The sequence below is a fragment of the Rhinopithecus bieti genome, unplaced genomic scaffold, assembly GCF_001698545.2.
Source record: "Rhinopithecus bieti isolate Rb0 unplaced genomic scaffold, ASM169854v2 scaffold_4600, whole genome shotgun sequence".
Classification (NCBI taxonomy): Eukaryota; Metazoa; Chordata; class Mammalia; order Primates; family Cercopithecidae; genus Rhinopithecus; species Rhinopithecus bieti.
The window spans coordinates 856,759-881,367 of record NW_016804545.1 but is presented as its reverse complement, the minus strand read 5'-3'; the positions used below and the strand labels follow the sequence as shown (position 1 = coordinate 881,367).

At 37.1% G+C, this 24,609-nt stretch overlaps 1 protein-coding gene and 1 pseudogene across 2 annotated transcripts in view; both read right to left on the bottom strand.

Moving 5' to 3' along the window:
* Positions 1-21,241, bottom strand: part of PRKACB (protein kinase cAMP-activated catalytic subunit beta) — a 172,409-nt gene extending 151,168 nt beyond the window's left edge. Inside the window, exon 1 of the mRNA XM_017869101.1 lies at positions 20,830-21,241. Within this exon, the coding sequence (XP_017724590.1) occupies positions 20,830-20,875 (46 nt within the window). The 5' untranslated portion in view covers positions 20,876-21,241. The remainder of the gene's footprint in view (positions 1-20,829) is intronic.
* On the bottom strand, positions 12,918-13,513 carry LOC108527685 (thioredoxin, mitochondrial pseudogene; annotated as a pseudogene). The gene has a single exon (XR_001884892.1). The product of XR_001884892.1 is annotated as a thioredoxin, mitochondrial pseudogene (transcript).
* Positions 21,242-24,609: the final 3,368 nt, after the last annotated feature.

Genomic DNA, 24,609 nt, shown 5'->3' with positions numbered 1-24,609 from the left:
TAACATTGCGTGTTAACACTGAAGTGATTGATGATTTTATTTTTGCTTATGTGTTGATGGGTGCAGCACACCAACATGGCACAAGTATACATATGTAACAAACCTGCACATTGTGCACATATACCCTAGAACTTAAAGTATAATACAAAAAAAAAAAAAATGTACATTCCCACCCTACCCTATCTTAGCCATTGACTCCAAAGATCATACCCTTAGCCCATTTCATTCTACTCTTTCTCTCTAACCATATTCTATCTTTTTAGCTCACTCCCGTTTAAGATCTCAACTTCAACAATCTTTAAACCTTACCAGGATCTCTAATCCTTTTCAGGATCCTTGATACCCCAATATTATCTTTTTTCCTCCTTAAAAAGCACAAATTCCAAAGCCAAGCATAAATAATCACTTCCTGCATACATTTTCAGCCACTTGCCCCTCTCTCATTTTGTCTATACTTGCTTGGCAAAACCATAACCCTGGTGAAATCTCTATACCTACACTGTGCCTGCGCTTGTGTAGCTGGGTAAGGCTGGAGAAAAACAAACTACTCTAACGTTTTATGATTTGAAGTTCAGAACCAGAAACCTCAAGAGTATATTTACTGGTGTCTGGCAATCATATTGTACTTCCCTAGTCCATCCAATCTCCCACTCTTCTAGATGACTTTTATACCTTCTCCTCTTTACCAAACCTCCAACACTTTTCCCATAATTCTTCCTCACAACTGATAATATTGCTTTCTACTGCTCTGAGACATGCAAGCAGACCTAAATGTGACAAAGATAATAAATCTTTTAGAAGAACAAAAGAAACTATCTTCATGAACTTGGAGAAGGCAAAGATTTGTTAAAAGGGAAACAAAATGGGCTAAGCAAATAGTTAGTACTCTCAGTATATTGAGATTAAAGCTGTGTTCAAGATACACAATTAAGAGAATAAAATACAACCCATAGACTTGGAGAAAATATTTTTATTTATATTCACAAGCTATGTGAATGTATAACGTTTCTCCAAAATAATAACTCCTATTTTATTTTCCCAGTAGACAAATAGGCAAAAGATTTAATTTAATGTAATAGGCATTATATCTAACAAAGGATATCTGAATAACCCAATAAGCATATAAAAAGGTGTTCAACATGATTAATCATCAGAGAAACAAAAATAAAAAGCATAATTATATCCTGATATACACCCACTATGGTGGTTAATTTTATGTGTCAACTTGACTAGACTAAGAGATGCCCAGATAGCTGGTAAACATTATTTCTGGGTGTGTTTGTGAGGATGTTTCCGTAAGAGATCAGCATTTGAATCAGTGGGCTGCATAAAGAAGACCGACCTTACTAATGTGGATGAGCATTATCCAGTGTGCTGAGGGCCTGAATAGAACAAAAAGGTGGAGAAAGGGCAAATTCGCTCGTTTTTTTTTTCTTTTCTTTTCTGTTAAGACTGGAATGTCTACCTTCTCCTGCTATTGGACACCAGTGCTCCTAGTTCTTGGGTCTTCAGACTCAGCCCAGGACTTACATCATTTCCTCTTCCCTTTCCTCAGGTCTTTGAACTAGACTAAGTTACAGCACCAGGTTTCCTGGTTCCCCAATTTGATCATATGACTTATCAGCCTCCATAATCATGAGTCAATTTCCATAATAAGTATATATGTATGTAAGAGGAGATTTATTATAGAAATAATCTCCCCCCCTCCCCATACACACACCTCCTATTAGTTCTGTTTCTCTGGAGAACCCTTAATAATATACAAACCAAAATGGCTAAAACAAAACAATACCTGTCAATACCAAGGATGGTGAAGATGTGGGGCAATGGAAACTCTCCTACTCTGCTGCTGTGAGTGCAAATTGGTACTCTTTGGAAAACAGTTTGATAGTATCTACTAAAACAGATACATATACTTTATGACAGTATTCCATTTGTAGGTATATACCTAACAGAAATGAGTATAGATGTGTATGAAAAGGCACAAAAATGGTCAACAATGTTCACAGAAGTTCTGTTCATAATAGTCCCAAACTGGAAAACAACCCAAGTACCATCAAATGTAGAAAGAAAAAATAAATTGTGTATTCATACTATGGAACACTATACATTAACAAAAAGTAAAGAACCTAACATTCAGCAACAGGACTAAATTTTACAAACAATGTTGTAATTAAAATCCCAGATACAAAACAGTATAACTGTTATTCTACTTATGTAAAGCTGAAAAACAAGCGAAACTAATCTATGGTGACAGAAATGAAAATAGTGGTTACGTTTGAGGGAAGGATGCTTATTGACTGTGGAGGGACAAAGGAAGCTTCTAGAATGCTGTTAATTTGCATATATTGATCTAGTCATGATTATATGAGGAATTCATTTGCAAAACCTCTTCAATCCATAAGCTTAAAAATATGCACACTTTATACTATGATTCATTACACAGATTTACAAAAGGAGAAAAATACTATCAAGGGATTTCTGCTTCAATAAAGTGACATATAAAAAAAAGCTCTTGCTAAAAATAATATAAATACTGGCAGGAATGGGGGTAAGAGTTGTTTGAAAGTATTAGCAAAGGAGGCAGCAGGTTTTGAGGAACACCAAGGTCCTGAAAATGATTAAAGAGAGATCTATACTGCTTTTGCCCTCAGGGCATTTTCCCAGTCGGTAGAAAGGACATGCAAAAAGCTAAGGCTCAGATATGCAACATTACACTTTGCTGACAAGGGGAAAAAAATGGAATCCAGAGACTTTAGGGGCCAAGAAACCAGAAATAAAAATCCCAACATTCTGTACTACTTCTTCTTCTTGAAGCATTCAGATGTTTAAGATACCTAAGGCATGACACTAAAGAACAGATACCGAGAAACACCTTTTTAGGAGATTAGAAAACTAAGCAAATATTTCAGTAATCTCACAATGAGGAAACAAAAATTGAAGTTCAGGGCTAGCATGAAGTAGGGTCTTGATAAACACTGCCAGGCTTTCAGTCAAAACCACTGAAAGGCTCCATCGATAGGAGTAAGGATAAATAGGAAATAGACCAAGCCTCACAAAGACCGAGAACAGCCAACAATCTAGTCTCAATTGTTGACTAGATCAACACAATCTGCCCAACTCTAACCATCAGCCAAAATAAGTCCTCTCTTAAGAAATATAACATGATACAAAATTCCTTGAATTCTCCACATTGCCAACATTCAGTTAAAGATTCCCAGGCATGCCAAAAGATAAGACCAAATAACCAAAAATAAGAGAACAAACATACTATAGAAAACACATTGGTAATAAAACTGTAAATTCAGACATGAACTTTAATATACGTATGATTAATTTGTACAAGAATATAAATAAGTAGACAATTTTATAAGTAGAAACTGAAAAATCAACTGGAAAGTATAGAGATTAAAAATATAATAATTGAAATTATATATCAGAAATTTTACATATACATGTACTTGGTATCCCAGAACAAGAGGAAAGAAAAGATGCGATAGAGGCAATATATTAAGATATGCTTATTGAAAACTGTCTTAAATAAATGAAACATTTTGAGCCATGGTTCTAAAAAGTTGCAAACACAAAGTAGGGGAAATAAAATCACCTAGGCATTTTGTGAAACTGCTGAAAACCAAAGGCAAAAGGAATATCTCAAAGCAACCAAAGAAAAAAAAAGATATACTACCTTTGAAAAGCAACACTGAGACTAACAGTTGATTTCTCAACAAAACAATGGAAAACAAAACATGATGAAACATCTTCAAAGTGTTCAAAGAAAGTAATTCTCAACCTAAAATTCTATACTTATAAAACATATCCTTAAAAAGTGAAGGTAAAAAATACACAAATCCAGATAAATAAAAACTGACATAATTCATCACTAGGACACCTTTACATAAGACTTACTTATGGCACAAGTAACTTAGACCAGAGAATGCATGAAGGAGTAAGTGCAAAAAAAAAAAAAAAGATAGGATAAATATAAATATTGAGGGCCCTGAACAATAATAATAATGCATGATGGAGTGTTAAAAACAGTCATGTGTCACTTAATGCCAGGGATACATTCTGAGAAATGTGTCATTAGGCAATCTTGTCATTGTACGAACATCAAAGAGTGTACTCACACAAACCTAGATGGTATAGCTTACTACATATCTAAGCTATATGGATAGCCTATTGCTCCCAGGCTACAACCCTATACAGCATGTTACTGTACTGAATTCTGTAGGCAGTTGTAATACAATGGTATTTGTGTATCTAAACATATAAAAAGTACATTAAAATAAAGTAGTATAATTTTTGGAACCATGATTGTATATTTAGTATGTTTTTGACTGAATGTTATGTATCACATGACTGTAATTAGTAAAAATAATGCTGAATCACATCAGAAGTAAAATAAGTCCTCTCTAAAGAAATATAACATGAAACAGAATACCTTGAATTCAGTGTGAATTAAACTTGTCTTTGTGTGTGTGTGTGTGTGTGTGTGAGAGAGAGAGACAGAGAGAGAGAGTACATGTAGGCAACAAAAGCAGAATAGACAGTCTCTTCAAAAGTCATTGGAACATTTACAAATGACTACTGTATATGGCTACACGGTGACCCATAAAGCAAGTATCAACAGACTTCAAAGAACTGAAATCAGTCCAAACATGTTCTCTAAACACAGTGAAACTAAGCCCCAAACCCCCAAATATTTGAAAACTAACCAATGTAGCCATTAGTCAAAGAAAAAACAATGGAATAATGATAAAAGAAAACATTCTGAGACATTTTAGCAAACCAAATTCACTATTACATTAAAAAAGGATATGAATTGGATAATATATTGCAACCAGACTGGGTTTATTCCAGGTATGCAATCTTAATTTAACATTCAAAACTCATAGATGCAGAAATAACATCTGATAAAATTAAATACCCATTCTCAAAGGAAAAATAATTAGCAAACCAGGAATAGAAGAAACTGTCCTTAAACTTAAGATAATAGGTTATCTTAAAATTTTTCTGCCTGGTTCTAAAATATTGAAAGCTTTTCAGTGACACCAGGAATATGACAAGGGTGGCTGTTATCATGATTTCTATGTACTATTGTATTGCAAGTCCTAATCAGTGCAATAAGGCAAGAAAAAAAGTATAAGAACTAAAAGGAAAAAGTTTACACTGTCAAAATTAAGCAAAAAAGTGATTTGTGTATATATAAAATCTAAATGTATCTATAAATAACTTACAGTTAATAAAATTAGCAAGATCATTAGATAGGTCAGCATAGAATTTCTAACCCTATGCTTATATACTCTCAATGAAAATTAGAAGATAAAACTTTGACACTGATACCCTTTATAGTAACATTAAAAGCATGTAAAACTAAGAATAAATGTAATTTTAAATTACATTTAAAATTTAAACAGCATATTACAAAGCACTACTGAAAGAAGATACAGAATATTACAAAGATACTAAAAGAAGTTAAAGTAGATCTAAATAAATGGAGAAATACTTTTCATGGACTTAAAATTCAATATCATAAAGATGAAAATTCTTCTCAAACTACTATATATTCAATGCAATCTCAATTAATATTCCTAAAAGATTCATGTATATAATTATGTATGTGAAAATTGACAAGCTGATTTAAAATTTTTAAAGGAAAATAAAAAAGAAAGAATATTCAAAATTATTGTGAAGGATGAAGTTTTAGCATTTATACTACTAATTATAACTTCTATTATAAAGTTATATGAATTCATGCAGTTTTGTACTGACACTAAAATAGACAAAACCAATGGAACAGGAAAGAAGTGAATCAAATGTATTCAGCCTTTGATAACAAAGATGTCATTACAGTGCTTTGGGGAAGGGACGATTTCTTTTTCCTTTTAAACGATGATGTGTCAAATAAATACTGATATTAAAAAATGACTCCTACCTTACCACACACACACACAAGCGCACACATAGAGAGAGAGAGAGAGACAGAGAGACAGGGAGAAACAGAGAGAGATGCATACACTTGATTCAAGATAGACTGTATTTCTAAATATGAAAGGTAAAAGAGAACTTCTAAACCTAACATAGGAAAATATCTATGACCCTAGGGTAGTGAGAACTTCTTAAAGACCAAAGAAGGCCAAACAAAACACAAATCATACAGGAAATGATTTGTAAATTATTTGTAAGTTTGAAAATTATTAAACGGTATGAAGGAGACATTGTTAAGGAAGTGAAAAGGCAAGCTATGAAACAGAAGAAGATATTTGAAGTACATATGTCTGGGGGGGAAAAACCTGTACCCATGTTAAATAACTATACAAATCAATTTTTTTGAAAAAGACAACAGAATGCCGCAAAAAAGGGATGGGGAAATACTTGAAAAAAATGTTTTATAAAAAGAGGATATCCAAATGACCAATACCAACATGAAAAAGTAATCAACACTATCAGTCATAAGGGATGTACAAATTATAACCAGGAAATGTTTACCAGAGTAGGTATAATTAGAAATATGAAAAACATCAAGTTTGGGAAGGATGTGGAGTGACTAAAACCCTAAGCACTGCTGGTTAGAAACAGGTTCAACCAATCTGAAAATTTATTTGGTGGTATTTACCAGAACCACATGATCTGTGACCCAGAAATCCAGCAATTAATTCAACAGCATTCTCTCTCACGCACACACAAAGACACACATGCATGTATATATGCTGTATGTATATGAGTGTATCCATAACACATATTTATCAAATACATATTCACCAAAACATACATATATTTACCAAGTCATGTACAAGTGTGTTCAAAGCATTATTCATAAGAGCTCCAAACTGGAAACAACCCAAATTTACATCAACCATAGAAAAAATATGTTATGCTATACTTATACAATGATATATATTATGAAAATTAATAAATCACTGCTATGACAAAAACATGGATAAGTGTCACAAATACGTAAGTGAAAGAAGGCAGTCACAAAGGAAAACATGATGTAGTATTCCACATTTTAAATCTAGTAATGATTGGGTACAGGCAGGAGGGAAGCTTCTGGGGTTTCAATAATATTCTATTTCTTGATATGGGTGAAAATTCACATGAGTGTTCACTTTATCAAATTCATTGGCCTATAAATTAGGATTTGAATACTTTTAAAATGTATGGTATACTTCAATTAAATTTTTTCTTGAAAATAGTACTACTGTAACATAGTTTCTCAATTCTGCACAGAATATTATAAAGTAAATTACAACAAAAAACAATCATAACCAAAACCAAAAAAGTTTCCTTCTGCCAACTCTACCTCCACTATGGCTCTCACTGTTATTGTCACAGAAATCACTGGGAAAAAACATTTGAAGATTTTTGGGTCACTGATGCCTTTGAGTACAATAAAGATTAAAGATAAGAAGTCAGTAACATGTTTATTTCTTATGCTAAACTTGTGTGAGTAATAGAACAAGAAGGTTATGGTGGCTTATACCTGTAATCCCAGCACTTTGGAAGGCTGAGGTGGGTGGATTGCTTAAACCCAGGAGTTCAAGACCAGCCCAGGCAACATGGCAAAACCCCGTCTCTACCAAAAATACGAAAATTAGCCAGGCAGGGCGGCACACACCTGTAGTCCCAGCTACTCAGGAGGCTAAGTTGGGAGGATCACCTGAGTCCAGGAGGCAGAAGTTGCAGGGAGTCATGATCGTACCACCGCACCCCAGCCTGGGCAACAGAGCGAGACCCTGTCTCAAAACAACAACAACAACAAAAACCGAAAAAAAAGAAAGTTAAATCTAATTATAAAGAACCAAGAAATTGTTGGGTCAAAGATTCTAAAGGTATTTAAAGAATAGGTTCTTACATATTAAACCGGGTTGTGCATGTAACCCAGTTTGACATTTTTTATGTTGTCACATACTTCATATAACTTCATGTTAATACTTAAATATTAATATGCAGACCATAACATTCAAACATGTTGTATTCTAAAAGCTGAACTACATTAAATTTAAGTTCTCTGTATCTTGATTGTAAGTAACTATAATATAGTAAGAACAGCAAAAGAACATTTTCTCTTTTTTCCTTCTTCTCGTCTCAGGTTTTACCCAAGACACATTAAAATTACCTGCCTGGGCACCAAAGTCAACTGATTTGACCACACATACTGTAAATCACAGGCCAGTTCACTTTAGTAGGTGAGCGATGAGAAAGGGAAAGAGAAAGTAGGGTCAAAGAGAAAACTGAAAATGAAGGGAAAAGGGGTACACGTTTTTTAAATAAATGAGAAGACATATTATTATACATATAAAAGATAAGAATACAAAGACTCCTGGGAAAGCAGGAGGGATTGGGATCCAAAGTAATAGTGGAGGGATTGGCCTTGCAGAGAAAGATGTACAATGTGGTATCTACAACATGTACCAACATTTTTCTAACTCCTTCCATCAAAGGGCGAAATCTAATTCAACTTCCCTAGATATAGACTCATTAAAGTGACTCATTTAATGAACAGAATACAGCTGAAGTGATACTGCTTGACTTTGGAGGCTAAGTCATAAAAGGTGATACAGCTTATACCTGGCTCTCTCCCTCCTTCTTGGAACTTAGCCGCATGATATGAAGGCCCAAGCCACATGTAGAGGTCATGTGTAGGTGCTCCAGCTGACAGTCCCAAGTAAGGTACAAATTACCTGTACAGCCAGCATCAACAGGGAAATATGTAAATGAGCAAGGCTTTATGTGTTTCTAGTCCCCAGCTTTTGAGCTAAGATAGCTGATGATAAAGCGCATAGCTGAGCTCTGCCCAAATTACTTACTTTCTGAAGTAAAATAAATGTTGTCACTCTTTAAGTTGCTAAATTTAGGAGTCCTGTGTGATGTAACAATAGATAAATATAACAGATAACTCCTCTATTATAATAGAATAAGACGGTCAAGTTAAAATACAGTATGTGTGAATATTTAATAGGAAGAAGTTAAAGGGGTTCATGTCTGATAGCTTTTCTTTTCCTCGTAAAATATGATGTAATATCATGACTTAGAAACAGATAATGGAGAAGTCAGAGGTATAAAGAGAGAAATGAAATAGAACTTGTGAAGAAAGAGAGACAGAATTGATCAGAGAAATGTGATAAAACTGTCAAGTCATGTTGACAGTCCATTTGAGGTTGACGATAGTAAATTTCTAGTGTTCTTCTGTGTGGCTTTCTCTAGCAGTGCTTGGCTCTTGGCTGAAAGCACTGAGAAAGCACATAGCTGAGTTTATCATGAGTTACTTTTTTGTTAGAGAGATTTGATAAAGAGGCAGACGTGCAAAGGAATTTTAGGACCAAGTAATCTAAAATGGTTAAGAAGAAAAAATGAAAGTGAGAAGACTGATGGATAAATGGATGAGAAGTTCTGATGAAGAATGATCATAATGGGAATATTTAAAAAGCAAGCAAAAAGGAGAGGAAATTGTGATCAAAGAATCACACAACTACATTGGTGATTCTTGAGTGTCAAAGAACAGAGGTGCAGTGATGTTAAATGAGTCATTAACATAGAATTCGAAACCATCCAGAATGAATGCAGAGCTGAGAGTGTAGAGGAACATTGTGGGCCAGATGCCAAAGTATTTGATGAATAAGAAGTAAGCAAGAGACTGATAAATGACAGCAACAAGGATGAGAAACACATCGGCACAGTTGAATGATATATGCCTTGAATAACAAATTTTTCAAAAGGTTGGGAGCATAATACTCTAGTTTTTCCTAGTCCAGTGTCTTCTTCCTACCTGCCTGAGACCAATCTCCCCATACCAACTGTGATATAATTTTGATATATAAATGTCAAAGAAGCTACTACATAATTTAAAAAAGGGGGGGAAAGAGGTACCCTCTTACCACATTAATCAACTATTATCCCCAAACAGTCAATACATTACTGATACAGTTCCTGCCAATGAAGGAAAGGGAGGAGGATGTACGCTTCTACAAGAGGTTTGATTTTTTGATCCACTTAACTATCCATGATTTTGGCTCCCACCATGACATGAGCCAAGAACTGTACCACATTCCAGAGATTAAAAAACTAAACAACATAGACATGCTTTGCCAGATCACACTGTAGTGGGGATAGGAGTTGAAAAAGCAATGTAGTACAAGTGCTACAATTACAGACGTAAATATCTCCAAAATGGACTCAAAGCAAGTTCCCATTTCAGTCAGTTTCAGTCTATTTCCCAAGATGATCTCAGAAATTCTATACCACTCCTATATAAATTCCTATGCTGCATTTTCACCCTAGTATTAATCTCAGGTACCTATGTATCACTGTATGCCTTACTATAAATATCTGTATCTGCCTACCAGTTTAAGGACAGGAACCAAGTCTTATTTTTATTTGCATCTACAGACTAGCATAGTGCCTGGTTTGAAGTAGGTGTTCAGTAAGTACTGATTAAGAATGAATGAAAGACAAACAAGTGAATGTTTTGCCTGTCATTCTATGAATTGAACTATGGCTTATTCATGACCTCAAGACTACAGCCTAAAGTGAGGCTCATATTCTTCCACAGTTTAACCTGTCATGGCTCCTACTCAGAGGGAGCTGAGCTAAGATTGAAAGAGCTAAGTTACCAGTACAGCTAGCCCCTTTAAAAGAAGTAATTAATATCTATACCAACATGTTCTCTGAAGTTTGTGGCTCACATACAACAATGGCCTGCTGATGCTATCTGGTCATCTACTTAAGAATACAGTATAGAAATGGAATATTCATTTTACTAAACAGGACTCAAAACTAATAAGATCACAAGTACAGTCTCTTTAATTTTCTAAGGACAAGTCCAGATTGAGAAAACAAGCTTGTCACAGACCTAAAGGTTTGGATTGCACAGCTGTCTTACAACAAAACAAGTTTCAGATGTCCCTGAAAAATTAACCTATGAATAGAAGACAACAGTGAATATAACATTAAACTATGGCCAGAGAGCCTGGGACTTTATACCTTGTTACACCAGGCCAGATCAAAAAATATGGCATCTACATTGGATTTTCTAAGGCAGAACTAATTTCAATTATGCTAGTGTATCAATTTAACTAGTGCATTTCTCTTTTATAAGAATCTCAAATTTGATTCAGAAAATTTTCTGCATAGATACATAGCATTACTGAATCTAATTCACATTACAAAAAAACACGTCCTATAATCCACTTCCTACAACATTCTCATAATTGTGCTTTTATTTGTCTAAATCTTTTACCAGACTATGAGCTACATGAAGACAACTCTTTACTCCCTATTTCACTGGTTAGGGAATAAAAATAAATTAATGAATAAATTAATTATAGCAGATTAAAATAAAGAAATCCACTAAAAGCATTTTAAGTTATACCACCATATCAGGGGAAACAATTTATCTGCATAATAGTAGTAAACTGATGATTCTTTTGGAAAGTGCTGAGGGCTAGAGAGATTATAAAACCTATAAAGAGTAAAAAACCAAGCCTTGGTGGTACACACCTGCAGTCCCAGCTACGCAGGAGGACTGCCTGAGCCCAGGAGTTTGAGTCCAGCCTGGGCAACACAGTAAAACTCTGTTTCAAAATAAATAAATAAAAATTTAAGAATGTTTTAAAGAGTAAAAAAGCATTAAAATTTTCTTGCTTTTGAAATTGCTAAAAATACTACCTAAATTTGTAAACACATATGTTTCACCTTTAAACATAAATGATTAATCAGTTAAATACATTTATTGTCTAAGCCCAGTTTATATCAAGGTTTCACGACAATTCATTTTACTTATTCTACAACTAGCTTTTATAAGTTTGGAAGAATAGTCCATGGGTTCTAGGGTTTCAAGTTTAGGTGAGCAATCTCAGATTTTCTGTCTATGCTACTTGATTTTACACACTTTAATCATGTAACTAATTTTCCCAGATTAAATGAAATACATATATATAGTTTATTCACACACAATAGACTTCCCATGCTCTTACTCCTGTTTGCTGCCCCGATCTAAAGTTTATCTGGTTCTGCTATACACAGAACACCACATCTACACATAGTACGCTAATGATTTCACATAAGAGTAGAATGTTTCATGTTTTATTTCCAAGACTCTGCCCTGATGGTGAACATTTTGATGGTTCCTTTACTTGTAGTAGGACATGAAAATATCTTCAAAGATAGTACAGTGATTCATAAATTTGTCTTTTTAGGGGCAGACCCTTGCTTTATTGGTCTGATTTGTTCACAGTTAAGCCCCCTGCTCAGAGGACCAACAGGCCAGCTAAGGAGCGAAGGAGGTGCCTCGAGCCTTCCAGAGTCAAGGCTCTACAGGGTTCCCCAGCCCATCGCTCATGTTCTGGCCCCCTGCCTGGGAGGCTAGCTGGGAGGGGGTTCCCTGGGGGATGGGGATGGGCAACTACACAGGATTTCAGTGTGGGACCCAGGGTCTGCTCTTCACAGTAGGAGGTGGAAGGGATTACTAAGTTCTTTATTACAGACCTACAAAAAATGAGAGAATTATGTATTATTCTCACTAGTTTGGGCTTCTTTTTTTTCTTTTTACAGAACAGCAGCAAGAAAGAGAAATGCAGGTGGCAGATGAGCCAGGCACGAGGCTTCAGATTGGAAGGGACCAGAGATGAAGACCAAGGTGTGGCTGCCTGAACAGAAGTGCTGTGGGCTGGCCTGGGCTCTCTCTATGCATCCTGAGAGAACTGCCATAGGCCCTAGAAGGAGGGGATGAAAGGCATGTGGGAGGGAAGAAGGCAGTCCCTGGATCAGCAGCAGCACCATCCTCTGATGCTGTCTGCCATCAGCTTGGGCAGTCCGCCAGCTCGGAAGCACTCACGGCTGGAGCCTAGGCTCTAAGCATGGATCCCAGAGGCCAGACAGGAGAGAGGTGGCAGGAAGAGTTCTACTGGTGTCACACGGGGGCAAGGGAACCAGGACTCGCCCTTGCTTGTCAGTCCATCAGCTTCTTCAGGCAGGCCTCCAGCCGATCCTCATCTTTGATGCCCACAAACTTGTCCACCACATCCCCATTCTTCATGGCCAGCACAGTGGGCACCGCCAACACCTCATACTCAGTGGTGAGGTCTGTGTGGTCATCAATATCCACCTTGGCCATAAGTACTTTCCTATGCTGCTTGGCCACCATCTTCTCTAACCTCGGCCCCAGTATCTTGCAGCGTCCACACCACTGTGTGTGGAAATCCACAACCACAGGCGTCTCACTGTTGACCAATTGGTCTTGAAAGTCATGTCCATCCTGGATATTAACGGTCATCGAGGAGATCCTGGTGGTGTATATTGTCCGATCTGAGTTGGGTGTTACAGCCAGGCCACCAGGACTGCATTGTGGGGTCTGCAGGACTCTGTAAGTGAGAGGTGGCCACCGATCCTGAGAGGGCTTCCTGGAGACGACTGAGACCAGGAAACTCCTCAGGAAAAGTCGCTGAGACATTTCCCTGCAATGCAAGCAGAGGGATGCACAGCCCAGCCCTCCCTGCCTGTCAAGGGCACTCCTGTCCATTACTATCATTCCTTAAATGTAGATCAAAAGTTTTCACAAATACATTACCATATATTTAATTGCTCAATTGAGGATCATTTGCCACTTCTCTGTCTACACATTTTGTGAGCACTTTTTATGATTTATTCCCTAATCTTGTTGCTTCCTAAGTGTATATTTTTTTCTTTAAATAAATATAATAGAAGCATTGGATTATAAAGCTGGAAGAAGAGATCACAGTGTCATCAGGCCATCCCTCTCAATTTTATACCATAACTTGGAGATATTATAACATGTGTCCAAAGTGAGATATTAGAATGTATTAGGAAAAAAAATTAGGTTTTTCTTACTCTCAAGTTTATGATTTTACTATTAAATTACATCTGAACTTTTAAACATCTATGTTAAAGGACTCTAGGGGAATAAAACTGACATTGACTTAGTACATAATAGATGTTGGTGCTATATTTTACATGTTCTTTCCACTACCCTGTATAACTACAAAACTGAATAGCTTAGAGGATGCACACTTAAATTATAAAAGTAATATTTTATGATTTTAAATTACTTTGTTTCTTTAAAAGTTACACTGTTCTCAGTACTTTGGCTTTCCTCTTTTTAAAACAGAAAGGTTAAACTTTTAGTATATAAAATTCTTAATTTATGTAAGTTATGCCAGATGTTATAGTTTCTATAGTTTCTAAACAGTTGTCTTTGAAAAGAGTAAAATGAGGATAAAATGTGGAAAAGGTCCCTTGACCATCCAAGGTCATTTTCCCCCATGGCTGGGAGATAAAAGACAATTCACACATAGAATAACCAATCAGCTATCATTTATCAGAAATGACATGGGTATCCCAAATTCAATATGTCCCAACCCCAACCCCCAATGTACTCCTGCCCTCTGTATTCATTTCCTGACTCTATTATCGCCGTTACAACCCATCTACCATGACAGTGAAGCTAAAAACGTAATGTTTCATCCCCAATCCTCCTTTTCCTCATTTCCCACATGCAATCAGTAAAATACATTCTGCTCAGTTTTTCAGATTTCTCCCATTTCAGATCCTTTTCTCCATCCCTACTTTTACCACCTTGGTTCAGACCCTCAATAGCCCTCACCCAAATTATCATAGGAGTCTTATAACTGATCTTGCCTCTATTCCACTTGCTCCATAATGATTTATCTTCACATCACCACCAAAGTAACCTATTTTAAACCCAAATTGTATCATGTTTCTCTCTTATTTCCAAGTGCACAATGGCTCCCTATTGTCTGAAAGATAAAATTCAAACTCTGTCCATTATGTGGTCCTCTGTCCATTTCTTCAGTTTCATCTATCATTACACAATGTCCCCTCTTCCTGTCACCAACCCCACATTCCATCATTTAATCATAATGGGCAACTTACTTCCTTCTCCTGAATACGTTACATGGCTTTACTTCTCTGCATCTTCACTTGTCAATGCTCTGTCTACTCAGAACACCCTTCCTCCTATAATCCATGTGATGAACATTTATCATTTTCAATGCTCAACTCAGGGCTCAACTCCTCTTTGAAGTCCTTTTTGAACCTCTTCCTCCTCATCCCAGTGGAAATGACCTTTCTTTTCCTTGGTTCCTCAGCTGAATTTTAATGAAAGGATTTGTGACAGGTTTCATGTGTTTGTTGACATGTCTATCTTTCCCCCTCTGGAATATGGGCACCCTAAGCAGGTACTGCGGCCTATTCAATCTTCATTCCCACAGTCTTGTGTAGAGTCTGTCACATTTTAGGAGCTCGATTATGTGTACTGAATAAAGGAATGAATGAAGCAATGAACAAAGAACTATATAGGACATTCTTGAAGGAATACATTTAAAAGTAAGATTAAATACTCAAAATAATGAGATACTGACCTAAGTACATTTACCTTTTATAAATTTCACACTTTTCTATTTAACACAATGTTTTCACTAAAATTTAGGATTTCTTAATCTGAGGGAATTTGATCACCCATGTATACAAACATTTATCACCAAGATATATAACTTCATAAGTTGTACTAATTTTTAAAAATTAATTTAATGGAATGTCAAAATGAATTATGGTCAACTATTAATTATCTGACAGGATCTTAATAGCTATCCTGGCTTACCTAGCACCTTCTCACGTGCTGCTTCTGTCACTCAGCCATGGCTTACTTTTCTAAGCTGGCTTTCATGCCTCTAATTATCCTGCTGCTGGCAATGAAAAAGCAACAATCTGTCTACAGTCTAAGTGAAGGACACTGAGGAGGAGAATAGGAAAAATGGTTCCTGAACATGAGATAATTTGATACAGTAGACAATCCGCACAAACAGAATCACAAAATCATGGAACTGGATGAGATCATATGTATTTATCATCAAAATCGCATAACTGATTGTTTTGACTTCTTTTGTCTTACACCCAAGAAAGATTTCCCAGGTACCTCTGCATTCTACTGAATTGGAACAAATATCTGCTACTGATTTTCCTTTGATAATTGAAAGGTGCAAAGACCTAAGTAAGATATAAGAAATCACTACATTGCTCATCAACATTTAAATCTACAAAATTTTCAGTAAAAGAATATTCGCTGAGATTGAGTATTAAAATCACAAAATTTTAATTCTAATACAGCCCCAAAAAGAATTTAACTTTGTAGTTAATAAATTATACACAAATTATTGAACTATAATAATTTGTTCACTAAGTTTATAAATATTTATTCTGAGGAAATGCTGAGGAAATAAGTTAATTCTTAAATGAGAAAAAATAAATTCATCATTCCATTCATCTACACACACTTGTAAGGATCCACAAATAACCAAGATGACAGAAAAATGGGTTGGCGTTTTATTAAATGCAAAACAGCTATGTCCAATTGCAAAAACAACAGTGTTGTCCAATTTACCAAACACTAATTAGCCACATATAAGTTAAAGATTCAGTTTCTCAGTGGTACTATTCACATTTCTAGTGCTCAATAGACATGTGGCTAGTAGCTACTATGGTGGATAGCATAGGTGGAGATCACTTCCATTATCACAGAAAGTTTGACTGGACAGTGCTACTCTGAAATGAGAATTTGCCAATACTTTTAAAATGGTAATACAAGTTCAAATAATAATTTTTTGATTGACTATTCGGCAAGAAGGGAAAAGTATACATTTACACATGGGAAAAAAATAAATATAAGTACTGCAGTAATGAAGCCTTTAAGTAAATAAAATTAGTTTTATGTGGTTTAATTTGAAATTCTACTATTCGGAATCTGAAAAGATGATAAAACTGAATCCAGAGGATGGTACAAGAAAAAAATAATCTTTTTCACTTAAGATTTTAATACACCAAATGAAAGCCATGTTTGAAAAGTGAAACGTGCTATAATTGTCTAAGCTATTCTATGTGTCTTAGCATAGGCTATTCTACTGGATATAGAGGCTGTTCAGCAAAGTGGTTAGAATTTCAGGTTCTGGGGTTACAGTTGCCTCAATTTAAATGTTGATTCTTGACTTACTAGCTATGCAACCTTAAGCAAGTCACTTAGGCTCTCGGAGCCTTTGTTTCCTCATCCATAAATGAAGGACTAACTCAAGTACTTTACAGTTAAAAAGATTAAGTAAAAGTTTATACATGGAAAGCATTAGATAACCTGGCACATAATAGTCCTCAAAAAATTTTTGTTGAACCTAGTCTACTGGTGGCTTTCTATGATTAATTCCTATTGACTTTCAAATCCATAGGACAGAGAGATACTCTGGAAAACATTCAAAGATCATATGTGAACACTAGGTCACACGGTAACTTAACGACTTGCAGTCATGAAAGAATCTACATTCAAATCTCTACCAACACTTTTCACCCATGGGCCTCAATATTTTTGCAATGAATGTATAACACAAAGCCCAATAGGCAACCTGGAGGTATAGTATTTTTTTTAAATGAAATAAATAAAAACCCCTCCCAGGTTAAAAGAAGTAGTGTGCTTTTTTGGTGTGTTAGTGACTGGGGCTGGTGCAAAAGGTAAAAGACTGGATAAGTAAAACAAACTTAACTGACAAGAGTTTAAAACTTCTCTGAGAATTTTATCATATTTCTAAAATTTATGTTTCTCTGTATTAGCTGATGTTTAAATAACTATGTCCAAATTTTAAAAGGGATATATCTTCAAGAGTAATTTTAAAAACACACACTATTATACACTATTATGTATATAATAGCACCAGTTATCCTTTCATTAAGTTTTGAGATACATCAATACAATTTCCTAATTCACTACAGCAGAACAACAGGTACCTAAGTTAATGTTATCTCCAAAACCTGTGGAGATGAAGATGGAATCTCACTTAGCCTTTAGGTTTTACCCCAGAAAATGTTAATTCTAATAGAGTGACCAGTTTCAGTAGAGTATAATACAGGCACCAGATAGTCAAAGCTAACTAAGACCCTTCTAAATTATCTTTATGCCTAACTTCATTCTCCTGGAATATTTTTAGAACTAAGCTCTGGAATCACCTGCCTTTCTGAAGCTTAGTGCTAACTGAACCTGAAATCTTAACTGACTTGATATTTTTAATCAACTTTTCAAATCAAACATTTTCATACAGCAATTTTCAGAGTTCTAATTCCACTTTCCATAATGTTAGCACTTGTATTTTTGCCTTTCAGGTAACTCTTATATATATGAGTTACCCATTAGACAGTAACATGTTTTAGTTTTTACTTACAGTCTCTAATTGAAACTAAAACATTTGGTGAATATTTTGAAAATAAATGTATTAATTGATTATTTAGTGATGCTGAATGAAGTGCAGGCATCAGACTCTATTCCTTACTTGGTTATTACTAACAGTATGATCTCAACTCCAGCTTCTTCAGAGGTCAGGATCTTTGAAAAGGAATGATTGTACAGGCTGATCTGTAACATCATATATTTCTAAAAGTTTTGAAAAACAAATTTTCAAGAATAATTCTTTAAAAAAATACACAGAACAGTTAGGTATGTAATGATAAGAGTTCTTTCATTAAGTTTAAAATACAATTTCTTTGTTTACTACAGAACAGCAACATATACCTGATAACATTGCTCCAAATGAAATTACAAACATTAATCAACACATGACATTTCAAATAATTTTCCCTATGACACATAACATGCTATTATTTTTGGTCACTTCACAACAGTTTTTAAACTATTATAATGACCTTGTTTCCATAAACAAAGTTACACAAAAAGCTGACTAATATACTTAAGTGGGAGACTGTCATTAACACTTAAAACATAGGAAAGAATTTATTCATGGAAATAATTTAAATATGTTCAGATAAACATTTGAAGTTTCCATTCTGTTTTCAGTAAATATTCCGAGGTTATTTCACAGCTATGAGTTGAAAATTAATACTGTCTAAGGGAGAATTGTTTTGGTAACTTAATAAAAAATATACAGGTCACAGGAGAGTCTACTATCATTATCCAAAATATAAACATCATACAGGTCAGCACTTGCTAATGAAAACTACTAATAGGATCATTCTCCAAACACTCTTTTGTAACACAATTAGCACGTTTTAAGTTAATACAGTTTTAAATTAACACGAAAAATGACAACATATAAGGTACAAATAATTCTTTACACTTTTTGCATTCTTTATACTTCCTGTACAGTTAGTTACAGTATTTCCGCAATTTTAAAATGATAACAAAGGCCGGGCATGGTGGCTCACGCCTGTAATCCCAGCACTTTGGGAGGCCGAGGTGGGCGGATTACCTGAGGTCAGGAGTTTGAGACCAGCCTAGCCAACATGGTGAAACCCTGTCTCTACTAAAAATACAAAAATTAGCCGGATGTGGTGGTGGACGCCTGTAATCCCAACTACTCAGGAGGCTGAGGCAGGAGAATCACTTGAACCCAGGAAGCGGAGGTTGCAGTGAGCCAAGATTGCACCATTGCACTCCAGCCTGGGCGACAAGAACGAAACTCCATCTCAAAAATAAATAAATAAAATAAAATAACATACATTCTACCTCTACACTGGTTTCTTTAGATCTCTGTATGACATACTGTGTGTTCTTAAATAGTTTATATAATAGCTCATCGAACTTTTCTGGAGCTCCTGAAAATTGATACCAAAACCTTACTGATGAAACATAAACCATATAATCTGATCTATTTATGTTAAGCCAAATGAATGACTAAATCCTTCTAAATGAATTCTACTTTATTAATACAGAAAAAAAGCTATTTTCTTCATGCTAAATTATAAAATTAGCCTAATTCTTATGTTACAACCATGAAAACATTACAAGTAACACACAAACTAAAATCATCAGGCCCACTTTAAGTGCTAACATGTCATTCACTCCTGGTGATATAACAAATACCATCTGTTATTTGGCCATTCTGAATTATAAAAATATATGAACTTTACAAAGGCAAACCAAGTTTTATTTCACGACCATTCTGATTGACACATATATACACACATATATATGCATGTGTATACATGCATACACAAACACAGAGACACACACACACCTCACAGCCATACAGAAATTCCATTTTCATGATTTTTTACTGCTTGATGTAAAGTGTGGAGTACCCGCACCTTCAGCTCTCAGAAGAAATTAACCGTGTTCTGGAAGCACTTCCACTCCGAATGACCTTTAAGTTTTACAGGCATTGTAGGCATTGCAGCAGATCCTAGAATGTCTAGAGAAAAGGCAAACCTGCCTGGCTTTTTTCTCTAATGGATAAAGTTGCTGTTTGGTCTCATTATGTTTTCCACTCCTAATCTGAAGAGATGAAGGATCTCTAAGGCAGGGTTGTTCACTCAGGATTAGCCTCACTTGCGTAGAGCCAGACTAGCAGCCCCCGCCTCGTGATAAGGTTGGGTTGGACCCAAGTGATGGAGGGAGAAGAGCCAACCTTACCCACAGCACCACTACCTGTAGCTCCCAAAGAGTCGGCGAGGGGGGAAAGCAGGGGTGGGATGGCACTGGGGACTTCTTTCCTCGGACCATATTTGGGGAAGTGTTCCAGAATGTGTGCAAGTCCTCCTCGCTAGAGTGAAAAAGGGAATCCCAGGGAATGCTCTTCCCAGGATCCCCACATCCGGCCCTTCGCACTCAGCCCTCAACGCGGAGCTGGGGGTTCGGAAAGGAGGAGGAAGGCAGCAGGTCCCCCGGCCCCCCAGAACGACTCCCGGCGGCCGCTGCTAGGCCTGGCCCGTGCCCGCGGCCTCAGGAGCTGCGACCCGGAGGGGCCTCGGTGCCCCGCGCCGGCCCGCCCAGCGGATACCCAGACCCGGCCTTCAACTCACCGCTCTCCACCTCGCTGCCTTTCTTGGCGGTCGCCGCGTTCCCCATGTCTGGGGCGATGGCAAGAAGGGGTCAGGGAGGGGAAGGGGGGCTGGGGCCGTGCCCGCCACTCCACAGTCTGGGGCAACCCCCGCTTCTGCACCCGTCAAAGCGGTGAGTGCGCCTAGCGCTGGCGCCCGGAGTCAGGGCGGGAAGACCGAGCCGGGACTGAGGAAAGGGTTCCAGCGAACTCCTCAGCACCGGTAGCGGCAGCAGCGGCGGCGGCGGCGGCGGCAGCGGCGGCGGTAGCGGCGGCGGTAGCGGCAGCAGTAGCGGCAGCGGGCAGACACTCCCCCTTCGCGCGGCCCGCCCTCCCTGCGCGCCCCCGGGCAGCCGCGCGCCCGGGCTAGGCCCTGGCCCGACTGTGTCTTCGCAGGCGGGCGCGCACGCCGGAAGTGACGTGAAGGCCCGGGACCNGCGGCAGCAGCGGCGGCGGCGGCGGCGGCAGCGGCGGCGGTAGCGGCGGCGGTAGCGGCAGCAGTAGCGGCAGCGGGCAGACACTCCCCTTCGCGCGGCCCGCCCTCCCTGCGCGCCCCGGGCAGCCGCGCGCCCGGGCTAGGCCCTGGCCCGACTGTGTCTTCGCAGGCGGGCGCGCACGCCGGAAGTGACGTGAAGGCCCGGGACCCCGGGGCGGGCGGTGGACCCCTAGCTGGCCGAGCCCAGGATTGGGGCCTGAGGTTGCGCTGACTGCCTCCTCCGCCGCGGTATCCCGGTCTAGCGCTCGGATGCCCATCGCTGAGATAGTGGGAGGTGGAGTGGGAACCGCTAGCTTTGCAGAAGGCAGAGTCCCTCCTCAGCCTGGCGTTCCCGGTGCCCTGGAGTGGAGTCGCGGGATACTGTTCAGCGGCTCGGGTGGTTTTCTTTGTGTCCCGCCACGCAGCGGCTCCTCACTCAAAGACTGCCTTTTCCTCACAGCGCCAGGTCCGAAAAGAGTCGGGTTGGAGATCGCGCGCAAGGGTGGTCTCTGGGTCTGCATCTGCCCGGCATCGGCAGCAGGAAAAGCCTGGTCCCTAGGCACGGTCGTAGTTCGAGCCTTTCATTCCCTCGCACATTGAGGTATTCGCTGAGCCCACCACGTTGTCCTCGGGGTTAGTAGGCTCCAGTCACAAGCCCTATGTTTTCAGACTTCCCAGGTGGAGATAAAGGAAAATTTTACTATTTCTGCACAACTTCTGTTGATGTACAGCATTGTATTTAGCAACTTCTGTGTAGATCTGAAAATAAATACATTCCCAATTGTTAGTTGCGTTTTATTAATATAAATCTTAGAATACTTGATTTTGCTGACAAAATCTTTTGTCAACTTCTATACGAATAGTAACTCATTTGCTCCTCATAAGAACCTATGAGAGATGTGGTTTTACTGTCATCATTTTAGTTACGAGCAAATTAAGGCACAAAGAAGTGACTTACCAAGATTACACAGCTATTATCTGGTGGAAGCAGGATTTGAACCCAGGCAATTGGGCTCCAAAATCTGATCCTTTGTCTCTAATGTTGACCAAAACTTGTGGCTGTTGTGGTAAATTGCTTTCTCTCCATTTGAAATCCCATTGACTTGAAGAGATAGATGCATAGTGAGTATACGTCCCGAGGAAATGTATTATATTGTTTTCTGGGTTTCAATTCAAATAAAATAAAATAGTGAAGCAAGGATTTGGACTAGGTGATGTGAGGTTTTGTGTCGGCATACAACAGTGTCACAACAATGTCATCTCCAATCCCATTTGGTTTTGTGTTGTGGATGTTATTTTGCCCTACATACATAGAAAGTTCAATAAAAGCACTGAACCACATGTATATCAATTAAAGACAACTTTTGATATTCTGTATTCTATAGGGAATCTTTCTAGTATCATAGAATATTCATACTACTGTCATTGGGGTGAGTTTTAAATGTATACCTTTTAAATAAATCCGCTTTAATGATAAAAGAGTGGTCGTGTGCATAATTTGGCACTTTAACATAATTTTGAATTCTAGGTCTCTAATAAGAGGGCTGCCATCTACATAGTAAATCATTAATTTACAAAGGAAACATTTGAGAGCTATTACAAAATGGATACAATATAACTATACCTGAAAATCAATAAGTAAAGCAAAAAATTCAGCTTTACAAATTGTCTCCCCTTCTTTCTCAATGTAACTTTATTATTGGTTAAGGAAATAAGTTGTTAATGATAGAGAAAAGTGATCAGGAATTTAAAATTTCTTGCTATTTTCTTTTTTGTTTATACCACTTTTTTCTCCTTCTTATATTAGCTTACTGCTGCTCTGGTTTAAGGAAGATAATACTTTAAAATTATAGTTTGGTAAATAGTTTTAATTAGTTAACATCCATAGTCATTTATTTGTAATTACAAACAAGTTGTTTTCATTATTAGAAGAGTTTTCTATAGAAATTTGTTATTTATGTAGCATCTAAAAGAGTATGTTTTATGAACTGGTTTTTTAACATTCTGGAGGGGCAGAAATTTCAACTGTCCAGTTATTTGTGAATAATTGGAGGTTCCATGAGGCAATTTCTATCCTTTGCCACCAATGACTGCTGTACCCTAGACAAAAGAGATGGAACTATGTAATTTTGTTTCCCTAGGAAAGCAGATGCAGTAAGAAGGGACTCATTCAGAGAAAATACTTTTGAGTTCCCTTCCATATAGTATTTTGCAATCTGAGAACATACAGCATTGTGTAAAAGGGAAAATTATACTAGTGGTAGTTGCAAACCTACATAAGCCAGATAACTATCTTAGCCCCATTTTACAAATGAGTGGAACAAGAGTTCAAAGAAGTGAAGTAAGTTGGCCAAGGTCACTCAAGTGGTAAGAGGCAGAGCTCTAGATTATATGCTGTCACTCTGAAACACATAATCTAATCCTCATTAAGATTAGGTTTTAAATCCGTATTTTGCAGATGAGAAAACTAAGGTTTATGAACAAAGAACCTTGGCGCTCTTGTTTCTAGACCACCTCTTAACTCATGAGTGAGAAAAGGGGAGAAAATTAGTAAATATTTTTTCAAATTTATTTTGTAGTTTCTACTTACATTGCCAACTTGATTTCCAAGTCCTTTTAAAGTAAAGCACCCTCAAACACAATGTATGTCGGAAGTACTTGTTTTCTTAAGAGTGAACAATAATGAAAACAACTTGTTTGTAATTACAAATAAATTATTGTGGATGTTAACTAATTAAAACTATTTAGCAAACATACTTTTAAAGTATAATCTTCCTTAAACCAGAGCAGGGGTAAGCTAATTTTGTTTTGTATAATATTTTACATGAAATAAATGCAAGTGAGAATTTAACCACCATAGAATTACAATTTTTTGAATGATGATCATCATCCACGTTGTCTAATATTTTATTATTGTATAGTATATACCAAATCAAAAGATACCACATGAAATACCAGGCAAAGGGCAAAGTAATATTTCCAAAATGAGGAAGTAATTTTATGGCCAATAAATTACAAGTACGATAAGTGTTTTAAATCATTCTAATACAGTACAAAGTTTTCTTGTTGGGCATAATTCTAATCCTTTTGTTCAATGATGATTTTTTTTTATCTGAGTTTCAGTATTCATCTTTTTGGATATTCCTTTACTGATAGGAAAACTAAAACAATTGACTCGTTGAGTAACCAGAATATTAACAAAAATGACCTAGTGCCAAAGTGGAATTATAGCTTCTCTCTTTCACAGAGGGACTGGGATACAAACTGAAAGCTTTAAGGAAAAAAAAA